The following is a 25,858-nucleotide window of genomic DNA, read 5'->3' on the forward strand; positions in this document are numbered from 1 at the left end:
AGACCGGAATTATTCCTGTTCACGGAGTTCCTCCCTCTACCATAGAGTGGCTAACAATTTACCGAGAAGAGATATTGCAAACCGAAGGCCCAACTGATTATGAAAGAATTTGTCGGGATAACCCATGTAGTCGCCGGAACTCGTGCGACGAAATGAAAAAGAAAGGGAAGGGCTATTCAGCGCCCCAAGTTGGCTATCCAGCACCCCAGCGATTAAAGAAGAGTAACGAATATCGTGATAACGCAGAATAAAGATATTTCTTATCAGTATTACTTAAATAAATATACGGTTCCTGGAGTGTCTGCTACTACCGCTACTTTCTGCTACTACCGCTACTTTCTGCTACTACCGCTACTTTCTGCTACTACCGCTACTTTCTGCTACTACCGCTACTTTCTGCTACTACCGCTACTTTCTGCTACTACCGCTACTTTCTGCTACTATCCATATTTTCTTCTACTATCTGCCATTATTACTACCTATGCCGCTTTAAATTTAAGAACGGGATGCTGAATAGCGAACGTGGGGTGCTGAATAGTCATTCCCAACAGAAATTGAGGGCCATACGAGCCTAGCTGATCGACAAGCTCTCAGAATACAAGGATCTTGTCGCCATGCGATCGACGAGGAAGCGATGTAGAGGCAGTCATATGGACACCGACTCGCCACAGAATACTCAAGTAAATGACGCTGTACGCCGCCTTCGAGCAATATGCCAAACAAACAAACTGATCATTCTCGTCCATTCCTACCATTCCGAACTCAAGGTTTTCGTCAGTCCCGAGGTCTGTTACGCAATATTGATGGATATTACTTGTTACACCAAGAATGGCCGCTCTAGAGAAGGGCAACCAAAGTATTGAATATCCGGTGCCTAGGCTTTCCAAAGTTTTCGAATCCACCAACGAATGGGGGACAGTCGTCTCGGTGGTAGAGTCAATTCCATTCTCGACATGATGTCTATCCGACGAGGCATGTTGACAAAAATAAGACTCTGCCGTACGGCATCATCGCCTTTGCATTGCGGATCTTACAGCAGAGACGACGAGCTTGAGCTCGATATTTGACAGAAAACCTTCTCTCATGAAGAGATAATCTATGCAAGGTCCGCCGAGATATCGATCTATATACCGACCCACTAAGAGCACAGTTATGTTATGTTATTCTCCTTGGCTATTAAGTCAAGAAATGTTAAGGGGCTTTCTTCGCTGGTAAACCACTTTCTAGGAAGAAACTCAGATTCGAAAACATGCATCGAGCGTAGGCGCCGCTTCGGAAACAGCCTCTCCGACATCTCAAGGGGCAGCCTCTGTAGCATCCTTGGAAGCACTCCTTTCATCCATGAAAGTTATGGTTGCAGGAGGGGGCATTAATTATTTGCCATGATGATATCAGGCAGATGCTTGAATGTCGGCATCTATGGTATCATCATCAATGAAACATACCTGAGTATTGAGCCTCATACAGTCCTTTTGGAGGAGGACCTGCGTTATCTGTCCGAACCCCTGCGGGAGCAACACTTCACCCCAAAGGTCCCTTTCAACAATATGGCAATGAAGACCATTCATTGATCTCTCACCTGCTAGTTACGATTAGAAAGCAGAAATGAGTGACCCTGATTCAATCGCAACCATGAGGGTGCATGTCACTACCTCGTTGGATAAACTTAAATCTCATCTGAAGACTCCAGCCATTGCCGCGTGGATTGGACAACGGGCAGGATGACATACAAACCTACGGCATCATATCCAGAGGGTGACACTTGCTCTCGAAGGCCTAGTGAATGAGAGACCACACAAACCACAGAGACCAAGCGACAGCCCCAACTTCGAACGACCAACAAGAGTACATACATATCTAACTGTTGAGAATCACGTGTGGCTACACGTAATCCCCTGCGTCAAGCCGTAGCTGCCCCAGTCGCCGTTTGCATTCGAAGACCTCGTCTTCCTGCCCGTTTGTTGTGGCTTTTCCCCTCTGGATGGCTTCGTTCATAGAGAAAATAGAGACCTATTTCACAATGGCCACCGCAAAATCAACTAGACAAGCAGCCAGAAGGCTCTGACATTGTTTCAGGAGACGCAAACGAGATACAAGCATATTGATCAGCCACAAATGCCATCTTTCGGTTCTCCGGGTCCCCAGAGCAGACTTTTCTGTAATAAAGCCTAGAGCTAAAGAAGCTAGGAAAAACCACGTGAATTGGAAAGACAAGTTATCAACGCCGACAGTTGATTCAGTAATGACTGCGTCCCCATCGTGTCTGCCGCCGATTGGGGAGTGGCCAGGAGACAGAGGTTGATATACATGAAGTCGGGCAACCAAGATCAGCGCCAGAATGTTGGGATACGGGATAGAGTTGACGGATAAGAGACAAAGCCAAAGACCAAGGCTGATGAGGTAGATCAATGGGAACGGAAAGACCTGAGCGCCAGAGCGTGGCGCACATCCAGTAGAGCCATCCACTGCGTCCAGCGGGAGAGTTCACGTTCGGGTCTAGTGATGTTCTGGAGAAGAAATAGTCCAGACCCATGTTTTAGCCGAAGAAGGCGAGTCGCGGAGCGTGGTAAGTGCATTCTGCAAAGTGTCTATGTCCGTTCTAAAGACTTCTCTAACGTTGGTGAAGATTCGGATTTCGCCAATCATGTGTAACCAGCACTCCCTGGGTTCATCAGGAATCTTATTGCCCTCAAGACCGCGCCCTCAGTTTACAGCAAGGTGTACAACGCAGAGATGGAGTTCGAAAGCGCCGAATTAATCTACACGAGCAACCTCGTCAGGGAACGTCAGTGGAGGAAGCTGCATGCCATTGCGCTAAAGAACTTCAGACGAGTCCAATACTTGACCGCTACATGGAACTAGATTATGAATATGTCTACAAAAATTAAGAATGTCTTGTCATCTTCGTCGATACTCCCTGGATCCAGCAGTAAGCTGCCTCCCTTTATTTCACTATTGCTCGAGTGAGAGATGAAGATCAGAATGAAGCTTGATCATGAAGACTTTGACTTTATCAACGCCTGCGAAACCCCATTAGAACTACTCCAAGCTTAGGGGAATCCTTACTCCAAGTTAGGCCTGGAGATTGGGTAAAATAGAGCTGACGAGTAAGACGCTCCTTTAGAGAGACCCGACCATAGACAACCTACTCGACAAGAAATGAACTCATCGACAGTCAACCATCGAGCCTATGGTGATATTCACGATTAGGTAGTCGATGCATACACAAACCAAACAGAGCCAACCAAGACGCAATGTTTGGTAGCAACTTTCTTTTATTCAAGGTTTCGGAAGGACATGAAGGAACTTGCAATCTCTCGCGCGATGGGACCCTCGACGGAATTATCCCACATTGGGAGAAATGCAGAGGCTACCTAACGAAACAAGAATGAGAATCAGATTGTGGCGAGACGCATTAATGAATGGTACGGCACATTGTCCTTTGGGCTACGCTTCGGACACATGGATCGCGCTTTTTCCGAACCATGCACCAAACATTGATCCCATAGGGGGGCGATTAGGTTCTTTTTGTTACGTGGTCCAATCGAACTTGCAGCAGTGTCGCGCATGCAGTTACAGGGCGTAATCTCGGAAATTACAGCTAATGGGCAATGTCCACATCACATTTTGGAAAGTGATGATAGTTGCCAGCACGGCAAATACAGCTCTAGACAAGACATGCAGAGAAAAAAGCAAGTTCACTGTTAGAACGTCGGAGGAGATCTATAGCCCGTTGCGTCCCAATCTATCCAGGGTTAGTGATTTTTACAGAATTTATTTGATTGATAGTGGCAAGATTACTGATAATACCATGCTCAGCGGCGACCAACGCTTCAACTGCGATGGCCCCAGCGTCTTCAACAACAAACTACGTACTGCCTTGACTGCCTCACAAGCAATAAGTATCCATTCAGTATTATTCAATTGCAAATCCATCTCGAAATCAGTTGTTCCATCTCTCTCACTGGCTTATGGGAAGAAGTTCTCCGCCAATTTAACGGCCGCGAGACCTCCTGCATCCCCTGTCATGATTCTCGCATCTGCGCCTATCGTATTATGGTGAATTGTTGAACGAATAGTCCGACCAGGCTTGATTCCAAGATTACCAGTCATGATCCGGGCCCTTTTGTCTACTTTGTTTTTATATATTTCTCTAGTAAACGTTTTCGAAGTCTCCCCAGCGCTGGACGACTCCCAGGCATCGTCGTTTTCGGATGTCTGCAAGTCATTCTGGTCCTGTTCCACGCTGCTAACCGACTGGGCTTGTGTGGATTCTAACACATTATGTAAGTATATCAACTTGTACGTTGTATTGGTAGACAGCGGCGGCTATACCTGTATATTTTACCATCTGCCGTTCCTGTGGGAAACCCGCCGATACCAAATTCTCCAGTTTCTTCCCAAACACTGGGCTTGCCTGTGTGTGAGTATCACTAAGGACATCTGACGAAGCATGGCAGTCCTCTGTTCTCTCTGAAAAACTAACTCTGGACTCCGAAATATTTAAAGACGCTTGATTCAGCGCCTTGTCGAATCAGCTGCTAATATCGCTCAGCTGCTCGTTATAAGGGCTTTGGTCATTGAGCTTATGTCGCGATAACTTCCCGAATAGCCCTTTACTGAGCTTATCGAGGACTGTCTTTAATTCTTGGATGGTATCAAGAATGGTGCTAATGTGCTCTTTACCTACAGCAGTTTGTGATATTTCATCATTCTTAAGCAGAGTAAGCAGATTTTCGCCTGTCGCTAGCTGCGCAAAGACGTTGTCTAAACTTTGAGAAGTCCCTTCGATCTTTTGTTTTTTATTTCGTATCTTATTAATCATGTCAAGCTTATGGTTGATATGATTGATGTCAGCAGAGGCTGTGGTGCCACTTGGAGAAGCCTGTATGTGGTTAACACTTGGAAATCCAAGCTTCTTAGTCCGAATTTACTTACTCTTTTAAACTTCATTCTCGTGGTGTGTTGCACGTTTGTTTGTTAGCAGGAGTTGTAATTTGTTGCCACAGAGGGGATTTGCAAAGATCATTTTATCCCCTTGGGCATCATCCAGGCATGGTTCCGTAACTGCCAGAGCAGGGGTATGCATAAAATTGCATGCACTTGGGTGCATTCATGTACATTGTTAGGTATCGATGCATCATTTATGGGCCGCTGCCACGTAGATATGTCATTAATCTTATCAAGACTCTCGACCAACCAATAGTCCTCTTTCACTTTTTAAAGAGCGATATGAGAGATACTGCACCTGACATTGCAGTTCTTCCTCCTATGTCCAACAATATAGCAATCATAGTACTCAAAGATGTCTTCGCACTACAGCATATCAAACAGTAATATTGGGGATAATGCTCGCGTTCGTGTGGGTGATGATGTATTCAGTAAGCTAAATCGTCCAGTTTAGAGTGTCCCAAAGTATTACTCACCCATTTCACAGTCCAACAGAGCGATAATTCTCCACAAGCTTTAGCTAAAAATAATCACAATAATATTCGGAAGTTAAGAACACCAGGTACATGTGAATGGTTGTTAAAAAAGCCTGACTTCAAGACATTTATAAATTCAGAGACGGATTCGATTCTCTGGATACATGGAGCCGGTAAGTTAAAAGAGGAGACTTCCTTAATGTATAACAACAAAGATGAAATATTCTAACCATGAAATAGCGGGATGCGGAAAGTCTACGCTTATGCAAGTATCCAATCCAACATTCAGCGAGCGAAGTCAAAAGCTAACCGGTATTTATGATCAGGTCCAAGTTAATCGACCATATTGGTAACAATTCTAACGCCAAGAACTTCCATCTACTGTTTTTTTATGTCGACTATCAGCAGAAAGAAAACCAACCTTACTATGCTATGCTAGAGACATTCATTCAGCAAGCACAAGGCAACGAAAAAGGTTCCCGCCCACAAAATCAAAAGGACGATACGAATGAAAACAAGCTCTTTAGAATTCTGAATGAGGATCAGAAGCATGTGTGCATTGTTATCGATGCAGTGGATCAGCTTCCTGAAATAGCCCAGTCTAAGTTAATCGGAAAGTTGAATACCATTTTTCAGGAACGCAAGAACAATCGTCGCAAGCGTCACCTTGCTATTATCATTAGCTCTCGCAATCGCGATGGGTGCAAAGAACTTCAAAATCATAACCTGTTTGAGATCCAAGTCAATCGTGATGATAACAGCGACGATATTCGAAAATACTTGGAGAACGAGCTACCGTTGAACCGTTTCAAAAATAATCCAAAGCTAAGGGACCAGGTTCTAAACGATATAGCAAATAAGTCAAATGGGTTGTAAGTATATTCTTCTCATTTCTATCTTCATGGTACTAAATTGAGTATTTGTCAGATTCTTATGGGCAAAGCTAAAAACAGAAACTCTTCCCAAAATGGTGTTGGAAAAAACCGCGGAAGAGTTTCTTAAGCAAAATATTAAAGCTCTAAAGATGGATCAAGTCTATAAAGAGTATGCTGTTGCATTTGAAGCTCTTTCGGGGGAAAAAAACCGCGTTGCCCTAAGAACTATGGCATTTCTATCCAACTCAGCGGGATCAATGCCCAAGAATCTCTTGCTTGAAGCCCTCAATGTCGCTACTTGTATCGAGGAAGAAGCAGAAAATTCTACAGGAATCAAGAATTCCAACGATGACCTGTACGGTATCGTTCAAATATGCAATCACCTAATCGAAATAGACGAAAAACAGGGAGTCTTTCGCTTCTGTCACGCGTCCGCCTTCGAATTTTTCCGAGAGCATGATCAAACGCAAGCTCATAAGCTAATTACACAAGTCTGCCTAGCATATCTATGCTCACGGGATATTTCCCATGGATACGACCGAGATGCAAAATGGTACAATGGCAGGCTTGAACCCATTATACAGAAGCATCCATTTTTAGAGTTTGCGTCTTGCAATTGGGCAAATAGCTATAAAGAAAGTGCCTTCAAATATAAAGAAGAGAACAAAAGTGACAGGGTGGTTGAGTTATTGAGGAGGCTTCTCGGCAAAAAGAAGAAGAATTTTCTCCTGTCTTTCCAAATCTATATGCTCAGCCTGCGCGATGATATACCGGGAGGTATTAGCCATGAGCACATCATCAGCTGCCTCGGCCTCGACGACCTTTTAGATTTCTTAAAAGACGAAAATATGCTCGACTTACAGAAGGTTGATGAGGAAGGATTGTCGGCAATTCATTGGGCCATCCGTAAGGGGGTCAAACAGAAGACTGCTGCCGGACATTCCGCGAATAGCGATGTTTGCAATGTTATAGCAAAGCTGATTGAGTATGGAGGGAAAGTCGATGCGTCAGATAAAGAAGGTCGCACTCCTCTCCATTACGCAGCTCGTTATGGGCTTTCGGAAGTCGTGAAGCTGCTTAAAGTCAAGAAAGCCAATCTGAACATAACAGACAAGAAGGGCCAGACGGCTCTGATTGCTGCATGCAAAGAACACCATGAAGAAGTCATCGCTATGCTGGTGAAATATGGAGCAGATTTTAAGCCTCAGAGCTCCTATGGTACCGCTTTACAGATTCTCTGCTTAGTGGGATGTTGCAAATGCGTTGACTTAATCTTCCGCCAATACGAAGCCAAAGATCGTTTCCGCAAATTATATCCTCATGGGGCATCCAGCGCTATCGCCAAACTTTTTCTTTCTCGATACTACATGGCATATTTTGGGGAAGGAAAAGGCACTTTTGGAACATCTCTTCATGCAGCAGCATTCCACGGTCGCGAGGATGTTGTGGAACTTCTCCTTAACACAGGCAAAGTCTATGTTGGAGCAACACACCACATCTATGGCAGTGTCCTCACAGCGGCAGCTGCTGGGTGCAATGTCATCACGAAGAAAGAGCCATACGAGAAGATCTTTGGTCTATTAATCGCCCATGGCGTTGATGTCAACGATGAGACTGGCACAAAGGGACCAGCTCTCCGCGCGGCTGCATTAAATGGCCATATAGACCTCGTTCAGCTGCTTTTAGACAATGGCGCGAAAGACTGCTCGAATAAGAGTGCTAGAGAGACCGCCTATCAAGCTGCACGTAAAGGTGGACACACAGATGTTATGCGCCTCCTTCAGGAACGTGGCTTTGATACTACTGCTGAAGGCAGCTCCGAGGACACATCATCTGGAACCTCCCACCTTCGGCAAGAATTTTACATGGCAGTTTTTACAATAGCTGACCCAGGCAATTTTGAGAAACTGTTCCAAGAAGCGGAAACCCGCATGTGCGACGAAATAGCCAAAGATGAACTAAGCGCCAGGTTTTCCATGATGCTTAGGCTCACTAAGGAAATATTTATTGAGACTGTGAAACTCGCTACCAGTAAGACGCACAGAGGAGAATTGCAGACGACAAAGAGGCATATATTGGCAGAAGCATGGGAAGAGTGTGCTTCTCTTCTTTGCTTACTGCGCCGTGGCCCTCGCCGGGATCGTTTACGTACTGCAGTCGGGTGCCAATCGACAAGCAGTCAAGTCACTCCTGGATCAAGTTCATCCGTAGATGGACTTAATGGATATCCAGCTCCATCAGAATCTCAAAATCCGAATGAAGAACCCACTTCAAAGATCTCCTTCCTACGAAAAAAGAAGCCTCTATTCATCACAGATAATTACGACTTTACCCGTCCATTAGACTTAATGACAAGAGCTGGAATCGCCGTTCTTCAAAAGGCAATCGAGGTCAACAACATCGAAGCGAAGAATGCGATCGCTTATACTTGGGTAGATGTGATGAACAACCTCATGACAAGCAACACCGACGGCGAGTCACTGCTAAAGACGGTGTTGAACAGCCGTATAGTCGAGTTTAAAGCAAGCGTGGTTGACGAATTACGCGTGGTTGACCCAAGCTTAGGAGACAACAAAAAATTGAGCAAGGCACAAGCCCTATGCTGCGTTGCTGTTGAGATGCTATTAGTAACTTTCAGAAATCGAGAGTTTGAGCGGCTATCGTTTATCCTCTCCAAACTCTACAACTCAGCAGCCAATGAACTCGAGGATCTTGGAGAACGTGGCCACCAAGCCGTGCGTGATTTGCTGCAAGTTATCGTAAAGGACTTTTCAGATGTACTCTACTCAGGAGACCAGTTTGAAGTTCGAGTGTGTGCAAATGCTGGCTTGGAGGTCCTAAGGCAAGCCGCTTTGAGCCCGAAGAAGAACCTGATGAACGCATATGCCGACCAATGGGTGCGGCAATGGAGTCTTGTGATTGAAAAAAACATGGGTTACGTTATTCGCGATATAATCCAGGATAGATGGCAAGAGTACAAGATCTCTTTAGAGGAGGAAAAATACGACCAAGTCCTTAGCCTGGCGATTACCTCTTTGAGCCTCATTAGGGCAGCTTTTGAGCAGGAACTCAACGAAGTAATAGAGGCTTTTATGCCCACAGTGGAAACAGCCTTTGAGCAGACGATGGAAAGCTTTCAAAGCAGCACAGAGGGTTTACGCCAAGTTCCACCCCAAGTTCTTGAGAGGGAGTTTTCTGAAGACCGCAGACACATATACGAAACCCTAGTCGAGGTGGCCTTCAGATTATTTTCCATGGCATGGAGTAAAGGACCCAATCGTCTAGACAGTTTGGCTAAGACCATTATGCTTGGTATTCAAGGCATGTCAACCGAGGCGCGAGGCAAGCTAAAAGAAGTCATCATCTCTCATTTTACAGCCGCCGAAAATGGAACACATATAATACGAAGAGAGATAGCTCTCACAGTCAACTATTTTCTCGCTGTGGCTAGAAATTCAAAGGCGACTCAGTTCTCCTCGTGGATAACAGAAATAATAGAAGAGCATAAAGAGCGGTTGGGATTCGAGGGGCGTATCATAAAGGAAACGCAAGTGAACCTCTAAGATAGGAACGTGTGAAATGAAGTGTAACTTCAAAATATATAATTAAGCAGGTCATTTGTTGCCTCATACCGTACTTCAATCACAGTTGTATTTGTCTCTAAACTATTTTACCAAGTTTATAGTGCTTCACTACAATTATCCGAAGAGATGTTCTCCGATATGCAGTGGTCTCACCTCTACGTATTTTCTATTCTACTAAAGTTGACTGCCGGGCAGAAGTTACCGATTTTAGCAACCTCGTGTTTCCATGTGACTTTATTAGTTAGGCCGTCGATGAGTAAAGTAATCATTTATTAAGAAAAAGGTGGCGCATTGAGGGAGTTCTCGTGGATTCTGCGCAAAGTCGACCATGCCCGCTTCTCAAGTTCCCATTGTCGCAAAAATCCAAACTGATGAAAAATAGAGGACTTGTTTGACTCGTCGTACATCTATTCAAAACGATAAATTTGCTAAAACGCCAGGATATAGAGTGTAGTTATATAAGGAAACCAAGCACATACTAAAGACGGTTAGGACGTAAGAGATGTAAATAACCATGCATTACCAAAAATGGGAAGGGCTATTCAGCACCCCAAGCTGGCTATCCAACACCCCAGCGGCTAAGAGGAGTTCCGAATGGAGTAACAACGTACCTATAATAAAGATTTCTTACCACCGTTACTTAAATAGATATTGCACAGTTCCTAAAGTATCTGCTACTATGGCTAGTATCTGCTACTATCCATATATTCCTCTAATATTTACCATCATTACTACCTAGGCTGCTTTAAATTTAAGAATGGATGCTGAATAGCGAACTTGGGGTGCTGAATAGTCACTCCCCCAAAAATTATTATTATTTGTCTCATGTCTATACGCTGATGGGATGACAAGCTAATTCCAACGCGATTCATGTATCCACAGTTAATGCCGATAATATCCAACCATAAGCACTACTTTCTCTGACAGGGCCGCAAATCCAGTCTAATAGGGTATCTAACGATTTGCTTTCCAAAAAAGCACCATACAGAAATCTCTTAAATCGCCATGAGCAGAGCGAGTCCCAGAGCGCCGATAGAGACGGACAAGGAAACGCTGCCGGAGTCCTTGCCGTTCTTGTCGGAAGAGCTGTCTCCTGAGCTGCCGCTTCCGCTGCTGCCACCCTTTCCGCTGGAGCTGCTTCCACCACTTCCACTGCTGCCTCCCTTTCCGTTGTCGCCATCGCTGCTGGTGGAGTTGGAGCTGTTGTCGTTGTCTGCAATCTCTCCGCCAAAGGGCTTCTTGCCGGGAGAAACACTCCGTGCTAGAACGGAAGCTCGCTTCTTGTAGTCGTCCAGAGTCTGGTTGCCCTTGGGGTTGATGATGCCAACCATTCCGCCGGCGCACTCATTGCCCTGAGAAGAGTAAAACGGAATGGGGTCGGTTCCGTTGACCTCTACGCGAAAGACTTTGTCCTGGAGGCACATGTTAGTATACGAACATGTTAGTCATGCTATAGAAGTGAGAGACGTACATTCTCGCCGCTGTCTGTCGGGAAGAAGCCAGAGAAGAATCCGGTGCCGAGCTCCATGGGAGAGCAAGGATAGCGGTAGTCACCAGCAACAACGGAATGGTTCTTGGGCTCGAAAATGAACTCCAGGATATCGCCATCAGCTGCCTTGACGGTTGAGGGATCAAAGACGTTGCCGGACGTGGCGGTAATCTTGATGGTTGCCGCGTTGGCCAGACACGCGAGGGCCAAGGCCGAAACAAGGCTCTTGAGAGAAGGCATCTTGTATGCAAGTATAATCAAGCGCGGCGATATAAAAAAAAAAGAAAGTAAACAAACAATCGCTGGATGATGGAAAGCAGGAGAATGCTTGAGACCAATGCAGAGCGGCTTACTTCACAAAAAGGAGACCTACGACAAGAGCTGGGACGAGCTCCTTAAATAAGACGGTTGATCCCGAAGGATTTGGACAGCTCACGCTCGTATTACCATGTTTATCTCGTGAACGGGAGGGTCTAAGGGCGCAGATCTTGGAAAAACACGAAAATGGCCAAGCAACTGGCCATCTTGGCTCAAATCAGTCTGCGCCACGCAAAGCCCCATGCATCCTTGCATGTCTAGCTGTGTAAGTTGGCGCCATATTGGGAATAGACCGTCGTGTTTGCATAGGTCTGTCATGGAGCTGACAGTCACTGAAACAGCATCGTCGATGCAATGCGATGTCATTTTGGCAGCGGAAGACTGTCTTTAAATTAAGAATGAGTGCGGCAAATATCACATTTTCTGTCATGCAAGTTGTGGCGTTTCTTTCACCAGCAGCGCCGTCTTTAAAAGACCATATGAGAGAGGCAGCACGACGACTTGACTTCTGACAGGATAGCCAGCTGAAAGCTCGGACCAGCAGCAGGATCAATAAGGCACTGCACTGGCTTGTACAGTAAGCATCAGGCAGCGTCTCACCGCATCCAAATAGTGCAAGACGGTGCATTGCCAAATATAGCATCCAGTGGTTTTTTTTTTGTCCGAGTCGCTATTTATACTCGTACGCATGAACGAGTTGGCCGCTAGCTTGCCCGGATCTGGGATCTGTGATGTGGCTGTGGTGCTTAGTAAATAAAGAAAAAAATAAAAAGAAGCAGCTGCTTAGGTAAAAAAATTCCTCGTTGGGAAAAAGGGGGGACCTCGTCGGGAAAAAAGAAGCTCCTTGGGCCGAGACAGCAACCAGGCCAGCTTCAGGTGCCGAAGAGATGGCCGATTCGCCGCCGAACAGCTGGCTGCATCATAATCGTACGATGGAGCCCAATCTAGGGGAATCTCTTCAACGGGTTCGGCGACTCCTTGGCAACTTGGCCACAGTTCAGCTCTGCTGGATACCGACGGCGAACGGGATGGCAAAACAATGGAAAAAGCGAAACGCGACGGGAAAATATGGCCGCGTATCGGCCGCGGAATCTAGTGGCGGGACTCCGTGTTTTCGGGGTCCCTGCTTGGCATCGCCACCGGCACCGGCTCTGGCCACCGGCTCTGGCCACCGGCTCTTGGTCGCCGCCATGGCTCGAGGTGATTAGTTTCATGTGGTGTAACCATTGGTTGGCCGCGCCGTGGAAGCGAAGCACTGGATCGCTCAAACGTAGCGTCGACGGAGTTTTACTATAGTACGAGTACTAGGTAGCAGCATAGGTTAGCATTAGGCATCTGCGTAACGGACGGCACAGTAGCATCGGCTTCGCGCAGCTACGGCAATGACCGCTGTCCATTCGCTTCGTCGTTAGTGTCGTCCATAGGGCAAATTCACGTGGATAGGGGTACTCTATCGCTCCATTTGGCAAGACTTTTTTAAGCTTTTGGATCCAGATCGGCTGCCGGGCCAGACTCGATTTGCCTTTCTCGGCCCTCCAGATCAGAGGGCTTCAAGTTTTCTTGGCTTGTACGTTTTGTTCAGCTCATACGTAATCAGCCAGTTCAGCCGCTAACAGAGAGGCGAATCGTGTCGCGTTGTTTTCCCCTTCTGGCTGTCTGCTGGCTGTCTGCTCACACCTCCAGCCCAGTCTGTGGCGCCTCCCTATTCGTACTGTCCCGCTGTCTGGGCTGTCAGCCTTTCTGCTGCCAGGCATTGCGTTGGGTACGAGTACGTGTACGGTAGTTGGCAACTCGGGGAGCTGAGGCAAACGAGCCATCGGATACACGCAAGGAAGGGAGAGGAACTTTATTCCAGCAGAGATGGGGGTGGTGGCTCAGCCCTGAGGACGAGGCGTTGGGTGTGCAGATGGTTGTTTGTCTTTGCTGTGTTGTCTATCGGCACTTGGACTCAACCCAAGCTGGGCAAGGCAGCTAACTGCAGCAGAGCACGGCCGTTGTTCCGATGAGCGCAAAAACCCGTTGGGCTGAAAAAAGCTTGCAACTCAACGCTCGCCAGCTCCTAGAGTTGAAAACTCGGGAGCACAGTCACCCCCGCGAGTTGAATGGCCGACTTTCGCTCAACCAGTTCGTCGCGGTGGGGAACTGGCCTAGTATTGGCGTATTAGTGTTGCTCTGGGATCCATACGTGTAGATGCAAGCTTGCGCAGCGAAATTGCGCTTCGCAACACTCACCGGATAACATGTCAATCTTCAATTGCGAGGGGAGCTGCAAAACCCGCTGCTGCGTTTCACGATCAGTCACCCATGCAAAGTTAGCGTGCCAGTCGAGAGGCGCGCGGAACCAGACCCATGGCGCGCAATGTGATTGTGTCGCGGCTGAAATTGAGCTCGAGCTGGGTCAGCGTATCATCGTGGGGAGACGCCGGGGTGAGCCGAGATGAGGAGCCAATTTACCTGGGACTGCACGCCAGACTTTTTTTTTTTTTGCGATGCACGTTTTCAGGTATCGCTGCGAGAGAAGGAAATGACAGGAGCAACGACCTCGAGAGACAAAGAGAGGTACAGCAGATGAGAAAAAAAGAGGGTGAGAAGCTTTCCTCTCCTCTCCTCTCCTGTGGAATCATCTTCGCTGCGGTTGGGTGAGAGCCAGGCCAGCGACAGCCGACTGAGGAATGTGAGATGCAGGGAAAACAGTTTCAACCAGCATTGGCCAACACACACACTTACAATCACGTCGCACACACTAAAACTCACTCACACGATGATGGCGATGGAGGGCTGAAAACGCGCATCCCGCATCGTATCGACTAGGGAGATTAAGTGAAATCCAGCGCCTCGTGATCACCGCTGGGTTGCGAGTCCAGGCACTTGCAGCGCCAGAAGGTTTCGATGGGGGGAAACTTTAGTCGTCAGGCATCCGAGGCCGAGATACAAGGCGGCTGTGTAGGGATACATGACCTCATCTGCGTCTTTGATAATCGGTGTTAATTTACCCTTGTTATCCTTGTTACCCTTGTTACCCTTGTTATCCCTGCTATCCTTGCTATCCTTGATTCCCCCCAGGGTAATCATGGGATGCCTTGGTACGGCACAGTAGTGGAAACAACGTGGAAGAGGGGCCATGAGCACGAAACCCGGCCGCGAACCAACTACTACTTGTACTACTAGTACCGAATACCACTAAATCGAGTATTTTGCTACTGCACGGCCTTGTCAGGTACCTACCACCGGAGCGAGGTACTAAGTAATAGGTCATTTTCTTGCCTGCTACGGAGTATGGAGTACTAATATCACTGATCCATCCATACCTCTACTATTCCTTAGCACCCAAGATGCTGGCTTGGGGGAGGGGGGTGGCAGCAGCACAGACAGGCGTTCCTCCCCTCGGAAACAGTTGCCAATGTAACTACGGATGAGTGGCGTTTTCATCAAGGTCCTCTAATCTGCTGCCATCTCTTTTCTCTCATACAACAAACACGATTCAATTTTAACACCCCGGACCTGGGACTAGAAACCACATGGCAACGACCGGGGTGCCAGAGTCTGAAGGCGAATCTGCACTGTCTGTCGGAACGCGCTCCGGCACACGCATGTGCCGTGCCTTGTTTGCTGGGCGACGACTTGACTGGTCGACTTCTCCGCTCGCTGTGCTGTGCCTCAACTCCCCCTCGCGGCCGTCATGATGCTTAGGTTTTGCGTGTCGCTCCAGCTCGGAGGGCTCCCGTGAGGAGGAGGAGGAGGGGGCCAAAGCAAAGGCCACAGATGCTTGCAAGCGCGCGGGCACCAAGCAAAACCACCACAAACCCAAAATCCTGCCCTCTGACGGCCGTGCTCGCACAGGACGCAAGATGGCGTCGCTAGGGCTAAGCAGCCTCTTGCCCCGCCATAACGGCGCTGGCGTACCACCATGGCATGTCAGAATCCAGTCTGTCGGGAGTGTGGCTCCAGCAAGGGATTGTCTCATGATCGCCCATCTCTGCGTGCGGCGCACGCTCCGTCAAATGCTGTCACACCGAACAAAGCATGTCCGCGTAACTACGGAGCTTGCTCTGGCCTGGACTGGTGCTTGCAACTGACTTACTGTACTGTGCGCGTGAGGGAGAGGCGGCCCTGTCAGTCTGTCCGAACGAACCGCAGGCACGGCATCCCGCCCGCACCCCCCCAGGCGCTGCCTCGCTCTCGTCGCCCTCCGGAAAAGAGACAATGATATTACGCCGTATTTCGCATGTCCACAGCACGTCTATTGCGGGCAGGGGAGGCTGGTAACCAAGAGGCAACTGTGCCGGGGCCACAGGCAACTTGGCATTTGCTGCCAGCCTGCTTTAGACCATCTTACTAGCAAGCTTTGCGCACTCACATGTGCATGTAAACACGCATCTTTACATATTAAATCCCGGACCTCGACAAGACCCGCCCAAAGCGCCCACCATCGGGCACTGGGCTCCAAGTGACGTGCCAGAGCGGCTAGGCGACGTCTCCCCTTTGATATCCGTTCGGTCTCTCTTTGTGCTCGCAGCCCTACCATGGCTGGGCCACAACTACCTAGACTATAGTAGCAGCCGCTACTACTACGAGCACACTGGGACTTGGGCCATCTACACGTGGATCAGAGGCGTGGCTGCATACCTCGACGGCCGAGGCGGTGATATTATTGCTCGCCGAGGTGGCTTGCACACTCGAGAGACTTGGGCGGCATCGTCGACCCGTGAGTGGCGCATCTCGCCCCAGCTCCAAACCGACATCCATGGATACACACGAATAAACGTGGGCGGGCTAACTTAGTACGAATTCTTTGTGGAGGCTGGACCTCTCCATGTAACTGCTTGCTATCTGGGGCTGGCTGCCCACGCTGCTTCTCTTTTAGCGCGCTTCCCGTGTCCAACATGGCATCCATACGGTATTAGACCTAACCTAGGGTACGCAAGGCAAGCAGTTCTTGTATTCCAGACTTGCCAAGTACATCTCCCGATTTCCCGCCTAATAAGCTACCTGGGTCCCCCAAATTACCTCTTTCTCATCCCTATATGAGAGCCAGGGACTCTGTTTGCCTCTGCAAGGTGACTTGTGTGCGCCTGGGTCGCGTCGTGTCTCCTTCTCCTCCCCGCTTATTGCTTGCTGGATAGCTCCTCTTGTCGCCTTTAAAGAGTCGACTCTCTGGGTGAGAGAGCCTGAGAGACCAAAAGTGAGAGGCCAAGGAGGACAAATGCCCGTCTTCGCTTTTATTCCTCCGCCGCCGACTTTTCACACCTCCGTCCTTGGAAGATACGGATGTCCTGAATCCATTCCCTCCGGGGGACTTAGAAGCAGACAGACCCGTTTCTTTCGTCTTTTGTTGTCGCCGTCCAGGGCCGCGACTCTTTGGTGGATCTTGCTGACCTTTCTTTTCTAATACTCATTTTTCTTAACCCATATCACCTTTTCTCTTTTTTTTTTTTACCCTCCCTCCAGGCCCTTCCTCAGTTCATCTAGTATACCCAAGATCCCATACGGACTCAAGGTTATGGTTGTTGTGGCTTTGAGTATATGGATTTCACCATCTTTCTTGACAAACCAAGCTCTTCAGACCCCTCCAATATCTATCCCATCGCTATATGCCACCGAGGAGAAAAAAAAACGCCCGCTGTCAGCGCTGCATACTTACGCCCAGCCTCCGCGCTCCCCTCCCCCTTGCGGACCGCCATCTTTAACAACTTTCTTCCGGATTCGAGCGATAGGTCGCTATTTATGCGGCCAAATCACATCTGGCCCTAAATGTCAACTCCTGCAGTAAGTGGTTCAGCCCGTGTATCATCTTTTCCCCTCTCCTCCCCTCCAATCCATATTAGCTTGGAATCAGTGGCCGACTTACCCCCTCTCCTCTTTTCCTCACTACAGCAAAAAGCCAACCTCGCTCGCATCCGAGACAACCAGAGAAGATCTCGGGCTCGGAGGAGGGAATACATCGCGGAACTTGAGCAGCGATTAAGAGCTTATGAACTGTCTGGCGTCGAGGCAAGTTCCGAGGTGCAGCTCGCAGCTCGGCGAGTGGCTGAAGAGAACAGACAACTGCGGGAACTACTTCACAAACACGGCTTCCAAGACGAATACATTTCCTCCTTCCTCCTACAGCAAGCCGGGGCATCTTCATCAACAGATCCGGTCCAGGCGCTTCAACAAATCATTGCTCCTCGAAGGCCCGTGGCTCTGGATTCCAGCGTGCCTTTTCCCCTGCCCAGCCAGGTGACCAGGGAAATGCCATCAGCGAGCTTATCAGTCAGCGCGGCCCCTTGGGATCCTCAGCAGGTTGCAATGCCATCGTTTGGACATCCTCACGTTGCTGCTCAGCAGGTGGTGCCGCCAGGGCCGCATACTTACACTTCGCCAGTCTTCACCGAAGGTCCAGCGGCCCCTCTGAGATCATCCTCCTTCCAACACCTGAACCCTTCGAGTTCCTTGCTCGAAGACGTCTCTCAGCACGGCGGAACCACTCAGCCAACCGTCGGAGAAAATCCCGCAGCGTTGAATTACATGCCCATGAATCCGTACCATACCCCTACAACCCGCGATTTTCCTCCTCCTCAACAACCGCCGCCTCCTCCCGGAGGCTACTATTGACGCAGCAAACCGAAGATGAATTTACGCACGACGACCCATTCATAGCTTGGCGTTCTGGTGTACGAGACGCTTTCATGTGTTCCCCCAAACAAAGACTCGCATGGTTAGCGAGCAAACGGGGCTCTACTGGGTTGATCGCACGAGATGTCGTGGAATCTGGGTGCGCCATTCACCACCGGACATGCGGGGGGTGGGCAACGCGACAAGACCCCAGCCACGACACACGCGAAATCGCGAAATCGCAAAGGACAAGTCAGATCAGTCCCTGGATACCGGCCTGTCTTTGCGGTACATTGGCGCGTCTTGGACACATGGAGCCGCACTCCCGAGTCAACAACGTGGCAACAGCATTATCCTGATGCTTCCAGAAACAATTGGGGCCACGCGATCTGCTACTCTGTGTCCGATAACACGAGGCCGTCAAGGATCCCGGCAGTGGACACGATCCAGGCATAGCTTCTGAGGAGAGTCTCAATGCGGAACGATGGCCTGAGTCTATATGTGGATCCCGGTAGAACCACCCCTGGTTCTTGTCATTAAAGACCAAAGGAACAGATACCCGGCCTACCATGTAGCAACCAACTTTGTGTATACCTTGTCTCTTTCTCCTTTGGCAATATTAAGAAGGGAATTGAGTTGGATATCAAGTATCAGTTGTTAAGCACAGGTCATGATCTGGTAGAGTGGCCGGCAAATGATTTGTCTACGGGCAATTATACTATCAAGGCTTCACTCCGGAGTTTTTTTTTTTTTTATCTTGGACAAGACAAATAAGATGTGTACCTGCGTGGTGTATGATAGGTGGCTAGTTAGATATACCCCCAAGGCGATTGAGTTAATGTGCAGCCGGGCGGCAACCTTCTGCATTTTAGCCCTGCGTTACCTGGCCCAGCCATTTGCAAATGATAGATCATAACTCACTCCGAGTGTTTCTCCAGCCACTTCAAATCGTTCCATCTAGCTGATCGCCTGCCTCGCGTGGAGCAGACTAGAAGATGCGCCCAGATGCTTAGCACTGCCACTTGCTGGGAAATGGCTGACTAAATTAGTGCTTTTTACTTGAGAAGGGAAAGTTGCGCTGACAGATGAAATGACCTGTTGGTTAGACGGCTAAAAGGGTGAGACATGACAGGTCTAGAACGACTGAATAAATGTTGACAGTCTTTATTGCTCAAGAGCGTCCTCAACAACATTAGCAGCTCCATGGAATGCCGTCTGTTCCTAGTTTGTAAGAGCGGCGTCGGCCACAAGCTCTAGAAAACCCACCTCTGACGCCTCACTAGTATTACTAAAAGAAACAGTAAGAGCAGAGAAAATAAACGAGGCTGTTGACGGAACATGTTATCAATTGTTGTGGCTGGCACGGTGAGTTTTGAAGAAGAAGAGATGAAAAATGTCCGATCTAGATGCACTCTAGGGTATCACGACAGCCGGCTTACATTTCTTAGTTACTGTACGACGTGTAATGGTGCGATTTTTCTAATGGTCGCGTTAAGGATCGGCAACACGTGACGAAGCTGATAGAAAAAAAAAAAGGATGTATGCGAAGGATAATTATTAAAACTAGAGTCATGATCTGGTTAAAAAAAAAATCCACTCTCATTGTAGAAGCTGCAAACAGGCTACTCAGTCTACAGATCGTTGCGTCACACGCATCGGAGTCAGCGCCTAAACTTCGGCTGATTGCCATGCTGTGACAAAGGCCAAAGCAATGCCCGGACAGCTCCGAAGCTCGGCAGTTCGGAATCGACCCGCATGGCGTTATTCCGCTTGAGCCGCACCGCCACTAAAAACTACATCATCAGATGTTCTAGTTCCGCACATATATGAGTTTCTCTCGCCTTTCTTCAACGCCGTGCTCTCCGTAATTCTGCGCACCAGATACTGCTCCCGAGACGTAAAAGATGCGAGGCAGTGTTGCGGCTAGCAGGCCCTTGAGCCGGATGAGCTGCTCGGCCTGTTGCGCCAGGAGCCGGCAGTTTGCCAGGTCGTTTCGGGTGCAGTCGGCACAACCAGTGGTCATGCGAACGGGATTGAATGGTGGTATCAAGAGATATCTGGACGCTGGAGTCAAGCGTGGCACATATCAGACTTCTTTGGCGGCGACGAGGTCTTTGGCGACCGTCTCAGACCGTCCAATAGTTGGCCTGGGTCCGTTGGAGGAGTATGACCGGCGAGTAGATGCTGGGATTCTGCGGAATGACGAGCACCAGCGAGGTGAGCTTGCGCGAAAGCAATGTGTTTTGTAGCCACAACTAACTAATGTGCTACCACAGGCATCATTGAGAGCTTGCAACACCTCCACAATGAGCTTCGCAACTATCATGCGCCGCCTGTTGTCCATCCCAGCTCCGACCTCCTCAAGCCCGCCAAGAAGTCTGTCTTTTCATCGCTGTTTGGCAACGGAGGCGCCGCAAAGGCTACAATTAAAGACATTCCAGAGAATCTACCTCGCGGATTGTATCTGTTCGGCGACGTGGGCAGCGGCAAGACGATGCTCATGGACCTGTTCTACGATACCCTTCCCACCACAGTCAAGACGAAGACGAGAATACACTTCCACAACTTCATGCAGGATGTCCACAAGCGGCTGCACAAGCTGAAGATTCAGCATGGCAGCGATGTTGATGCCGTGCCGTTTGTTGCGGCGGACATTGCAGAGCAGGGCAATGTGCTTTGCTTCGATGAGTTTCAGTGCACAGATGTAGCAGACGCCATGATTCTACGGAGGTAAGGCTTCCCCTTTACTTGAAGTCGTTTGATGTCAATTCATATGCAGTTACTAAGATGAGTGGCTGACGTGGGTGAATAGGTTACTAGAAAGCCTCATGTCTCACGGCGTAGTCCTGGTAACGACGTCGAACCGACACCCTGATGACCTCTACAAGAACGGCATCCAGCGAGACTCATTCATCCCGGCAATCAAGCTGCTCAAGAACCGCCTGCATGTCATTAATCTCGATTCACCAACCGACTACCGCAAGATCCCTCGGCCACCCTCCGGGGTATACCACACCGCCCTGGATCAGCATGCCGAGTCACACGCAGAGAAATGGTTCCGCTTCCTGGGCGACTCGGAGAACTTTGCACCGCGGTCTGAGACGCAAAAGGTCTGGGGCCGAGAAATTTTTGTCCCGCGCGTCAGCGGGCGGTGCGCCTGGTTCACGTTCGACGAGCTTATCAAGAAGCCAAAGTCGGCGGCCGACTACCTCGAGTTGGTGCGAAAGTACGATGCCTTTATCGTCACCGAGGTGCCTGGCATGACGATCCGCGAGCGGGACCTCGCGCGCCGCTTCATTACCTTTATCGACGCCGTCTATGAGGGTAATGCTAAGCTTGTGCTCACCACTGAGAAACCCCTGGCCGAGCTGTTTGTCTCGCGGGACGAAATCGCCGAGAGCCTCCTTGAGGCTAACCCAACCGCTGCAACCACAAAGGCTGCTGCCGAAACCGTGATGGAGAACCTTGAGCACAGCGTCGAGAAGCTCAAGAACTCCAACCTGTTTGCAGGCGAAGAAGAAGCCTTTGCGTTTGCCAGAGCTCTGAGCCGGTTGAGTCACATGGAGAGCAAAGAATGGGTTGAGAGAGGGCTTGGGCTGGAAAGCCAGGGAGGCAAAGAGGACAAGGATAGCTGGACGAAGACGAGAAGTCGACAGATGGAGGATTCGATGTGATTTGTTTTTTCTTGTTTACATCTTTTGTTATTATTACGGGACTTGATCCTGGGCGGTTCATTGTTATGCTTTACAATACCCTGAGCGGATTTTCTAGATACTATTTGCCTAGACGGACGGATGGGAAAAACATCATGACGGATACGTCCAAGCATGTTTCCTATGCATATGTATACTATATACGGGGATATATTAGCGGTATAGAAGAAGCAGAGCGAAAAAGTACAATACGATATACGACGAATTAACAACCTAATTGTACTGTTTGTACGCGTACTCGTAACTACAACCACTCCGTGCAATACTCCGTACGGCGACCAGTTTAGCCGTCCAAGTGGTTCCCGCCGGGGATTCGAAGGAAACAAAAGGGCCCGCGATTTTTGGCTCCATTCTCCTCTTTAGTGCCACTTGCATCCGGCGTCTCCTTAGGAAAAAAAAAAAAAAACTTACAAAAAAAATCTTCCCAAAAATTCTCCGTAGGAGAATAGGAGGAGCAGCAATCTGGCGGACTAAATACAGTTGGGGGGGCTAACTGAAAGCCCCCCCCGCGGATAGAGCGGGAATGAGTTCGAATGGGGTAGTACATGCAAAGAGGCCGCCTGGCTTGGTGGCGCTTTTCTTGAGGATTCTCTTGGTGGGTTCGGTTTTGTATTAGACACCCTACACTACAGATGTTAGATGAGGGCGTGTTTTGTTTGCGTCCCGTCATATCGGAGTTGCAAACAAGCGCCGAGTGCTGTTACAGTACGGTCTAGGTAGATGATTAGTGCCGTAGAGCTGAATCCCGTGCTGAGACGGAGTCAAACAAGCAAATTTCCCACAGCAACCCGGCCCGGGTGTCTGGGACCTTTTTTTCCCTTCCTTTTTTGATCCTTAATTGCGGGCGGGGTGCGCGGCTGAGGGAAGAGGCGAGTGCGACGACTCGGCCGAGCGAAGGAGATTTTTTCCCTTTCTTATCTTGCTCTTTTTTTCGGTGTGTTTTTGTTTTATTATTGCGGAATTGGAAGGGGATGGTTTCCGGATACGAAGCGCTACATGGCGGACAAGAATCTTGGCGGGTTTTCGCCTACGAAAGGAATTCCGGGCTTGAGAGAGATAGGACAAAAAAAAAAAAAAGGCCTAGTCCCGCCTCCGCGATTCTCTGGAGCACCGGGCGAGATGTGAAATGTTTCTGAGCGTTTGGACTTGGGATTGCACGGTCCCATTTCTGCTCGTCCGATCCGAGACCCGCAGGACACGAGGGTTTTGCTCCTCCCTCGAGAGGCGAAATGGGAATAATGACGGGTATGAAAGAAATTGTCCTTTTATCGTCGATTTGGGGTTTCCGACAAACGACAAATTCAGCCTTGGGGTGGGGGGAGACGGGAAGGTGAAACGACTATTACTCGGGATGTTTTTTCTTTTTTTATTTGCATCTTGTTCTGGCGAGCTTCTTTCATCTCGTTCGCAGAGGTTTCCTTTTTCTGCTTGAGCTGGATCTGAGCGATGGAAGGCCCGGGAAGCAGAACCAGGTCTAGCCATTCTTACTGTGCGTGGTACTCCGTACAGTAGAAGGGGAAAAATGGCTCTTTGGGATTCGCTGCCAGGGCTGGCCTGCACAATGACGACGGAAATGCTACTGGGTAATGACCAGTTTGCATGCCAAGGCGAAAGGGGGGTGTTTCATGAACCCTGGCTAGGTGGCTCGTAGACCGAGAGGAAAGCCGGGTAGCGCGTTTACTCGAGACATTGGGGCGAGTGGGAATTACAATCTGGGAAGATTGCAGAAAGGAAGGGAAATAAGGGCAAGAGGATAATGTTGGAGAGGTGTGGGCTTAGGAGAGTTTGGGGGCCACGCTTGGGAAGCTGATGTATGGAGTTTAGTACTATGTATGTACTAATGTCTGATGTTGGATACAGCATCTTAGTAATGTGGTGGTGTTGGCGTTGGTGTTGTGATGGATGGTGGAATTTCTAGATTTCGTATCGCCATAGCGCAAGTGATTGAGCAGAGGATAAACACACGTGGTCTGCGGAGTACAGACATACCGCTTCTTGGGATTTGAGGACTGTCAGACAGATCCCAGTGAGGCCATACGAAGCTCCCCTGTATACCTGGCTACTTGTACAGGTTTCGCCATGGACCTGCAAGCTGGCATCAATCCCGTATTCAATATACCAGCGCGACTCAGGGCTAGGCGCTGTACAGTAGGGTGCTGACGGCGCCTCGAGATCCCTTGCTGAAAGAGCAGCACGATATTGGGTGATCCGATGGTGCCGCCATGGCTGTGGCGGATATTGAAGGGGAGCTGAACCCAGGGAGGAAGCCACAGTATCGATGATACTCGTACAAGTTCGTACATCACCAGAGGAGATGAGACCTTAGCAAGGCACCAAGGCATCAAGTCCTGGCACCTTGCATGCACGCAGCTCGTTCTGCCTAGACAAGATAGTCAACGCGAGAGGAGAGGCCAGGATTCGTGCAGAAACCAAGCAGGGGGTCGAAAAGGTGAGGTGACGAGCTAAAAAACGCGAAGCAGCGCCTCGCACGGGCCAATGACCGCATCCCTCTTCTGGATTGACTGGGAAACGGTTCCTGGATTAGCGCATCCTGCCGCCGGGCCAGCAGCCAATGGCAGCGCCGCGGTGCCTGAGCCAAGGACAGCGGCCCCTGTGCGGATCCCTGGTGGTCTGCAGAGGGCTTTTGGTGCTAGCAATCTTAAGCTTGGGAGCTTTTCGCAGCGGTGCTGATCCTCATATCATCGTGTCACAGGCGTTTGTCTTTATTCGTACTGGTGCTGCTGCTACTCGTACTTTAGTCCATACCACTACTGCTGCATCACTACTGTATGAGGACAGCACAGAACAAAGTACCTGTCATTCGTTGTCGATGTGAATAGGTGAATAGAGGCTCCATGAATGACATCTGAGAGTTGACAGCGCGTCTTCTCCGTTGTGGCTGACTGACTGGCTCGTGGCGATGCAGCCTCTCAACAGCAAGCGTGCATCCACCACCACTACTGTAGACTCCATCAACTCTCTCTGCCCACTTGCTTGCGTGCTGCACAGCATCTTCATCATGCGCTACTGGTACTAGTACCTTGGCCAAGTGCTGCACCGCGCCTGCTAGTGGCCAACAGCTTACTTGTAGCAGCCAGTGGAGCGCGCTCAGCAGCTGTTGATTCGGCGCAGCGTTGGGCGCTTGCCAGGCCCCCAGAGTCATAAGTATAGGTACCTGCGTACCCTGGACCCTGGCAAGCCTCGCTCGCCCAACCCTGGCTCATCCGTCTGTCTAGGTTATTCCCCAGCTGTCGCTCGCTTGCTTCTCGCCTCTCCCCTTCTTTTTTTCCCTCCTCACCACCGTCCTGCCATCGCTGACGACACATCATCGCCTCTTCAAGCGAGCGATCGTGCGGTCTGGGCCTCTGCGTCAGTCCAAGAGCTGCGCTCCGGTCCGTCCATTCATTCATTCATTGATTTTATCGACGCAGTCATTCTTTTCAATCTGCTCAGCCATCCATTCGGATATTGCGCGCATTACTCGAGTGCACACAAAGTCTCGATCCGCTCCCTCTGGCTTCCTGCACTGCCGTTTGCATCGTCATTTACGTTTGGGACACTTGGGACATTTGGAAATAACCACGGTCTGGCATTGTCTCGAAATCCAGCTGACCGTTGCTCCCTTGCTTCCCCAGCAAAATCGCAAAGACATTTGTCTCTCCCCCCGCCGTGGACGAACACGCTCCTTGACTCAATAGTCACTACATTCTTTCTCCCTCCATTACTGTCGTCCCCCGTTCCAGACGACGACTTCCCCAGCCTCTTGCGACTGCGGAATTGAATTGCCAATATATTTCGAGGTCAAGGCGCTGAATCACTGGACGTCCTTTGCTCTGTGACGCCAAATCTTTAACTTTTT

The 25,858-nt window shown here is 49.3% G+C and overlaps 5 protein-coding genes across 5 annotated transcripts; 3 read left to right on the forward strand and 2 right to left on the reverse strand.

Moving 5' to 3' along the window:
- Positions 1–5,305: 5,305 nt before the first annotated feature.
- Positions 5,306–9,864, forward strand: TRIVIDRAFT_223137 (ankyrin repeat protein; the record flags this gene model as incomplete). The annotated part of the gene is made up of 5 exons (XM_014100095.1): positions 5,306–5,381; positions 5,438–5,599; positions 5,667–5,679; positions 5,753–6,298; positions 6,354–9,864. 5 exons carry the CDS (start codon positions 5,306–5,308, stop codon positions 9,862–9,864), a joined length of 4,308 nt encoding a protein of 1,435 aa, XP_013955570.1.
- Positions 9,865–10,886: 1,022 nt separating this feature from the next.
- Positions 10,887–11,614, reverse strand: TRIVIDRAFT_131043 (uncharacterized protein; the record flags this gene model as incomplete). Its single annotated transcript, XM_014100088.1, has 3 exons — positions 10,887–10,978; positions 11,039–11,297; positions 11,357–11,614. Coding segments are annotated over 3 exons (609 nt in total), but the record flags the coding sequence as incomplete, so codon positions are not given.
- Positions 11,615–15,179: 3,565 nt separating this feature from the next.
- TRIVIDRAFT_202090 (uncharacterized protein) lies at positions 15,180–16,069 on the reverse strand (the record flags this gene model as incomplete). The annotated part of the gene is made up of 3 exons (XM_014100089.1): positions 15,180–15,619; positions 15,774–16,009; positions 16,050–16,069. 3 exons carry the CDS (start codon positions 16,067–16,069, stop codon positions 15,180–15,182), a joined length of 696 nt encoding a protein of 231 aa, XP_013955564.1.
- Positions 16,070–17,443: 1,374 nt separating this feature from the next.
- TRIVIDRAFT_70274 (uncharacterized protein) lies at positions 17,444–18,286 on the forward strand (the record flags this gene model as incomplete). Its single annotated transcript, XM_014100090.1, has 2 exons — positions 17,444–17,458; positions 17,567–18,286. The coding sequence occupies 2 exons, from the start codon at positions 17,444–17,446 to the stop codon at positions 18,284–18,286; spliced, it is 735 nt and encodes a 244-aa protein (XP_013955565.1).
- A 2,021-nt stretch (positions 18,287–20,307) lies between these two features.
- TRIVIDRAFT_52018 (uncharacterized protein) lies at positions 20,308–21,960 on the forward strand (the record flags this gene model as incomplete). Its single annotated transcript, XM_014100091.1, has 3 exons — positions 20,308–20,503; positions 20,563–21,016; positions 21,099–21,960. The coding sequence occupies 3 exons, from the start codon at positions 20,308–20,310 to the stop codon at positions 21,958–21,960; spliced, it is 1,512 nt and encodes a 503-aa protein (XP_013955566.1).
- Between the last annotated feature and the right edge of the window lie 3,898 nt (positions 21,961–25,858).

The sequence above is a fragment of the Trichoderma virens genome (genome assembly GCF_000170995.1).
Source record: "Trichoderma virens Gv29-8 chromosome Unknown TRIVIscaffold_72, whole genome shotgun sequence".
NCBI classification, from domain to species: domain Eukaryota; kingdom Fungi; phylum Ascomycota; class Sordariomycetes; order Hypocreales; family Hypocreaceae; genus Trichoderma; species Trichoderma virens.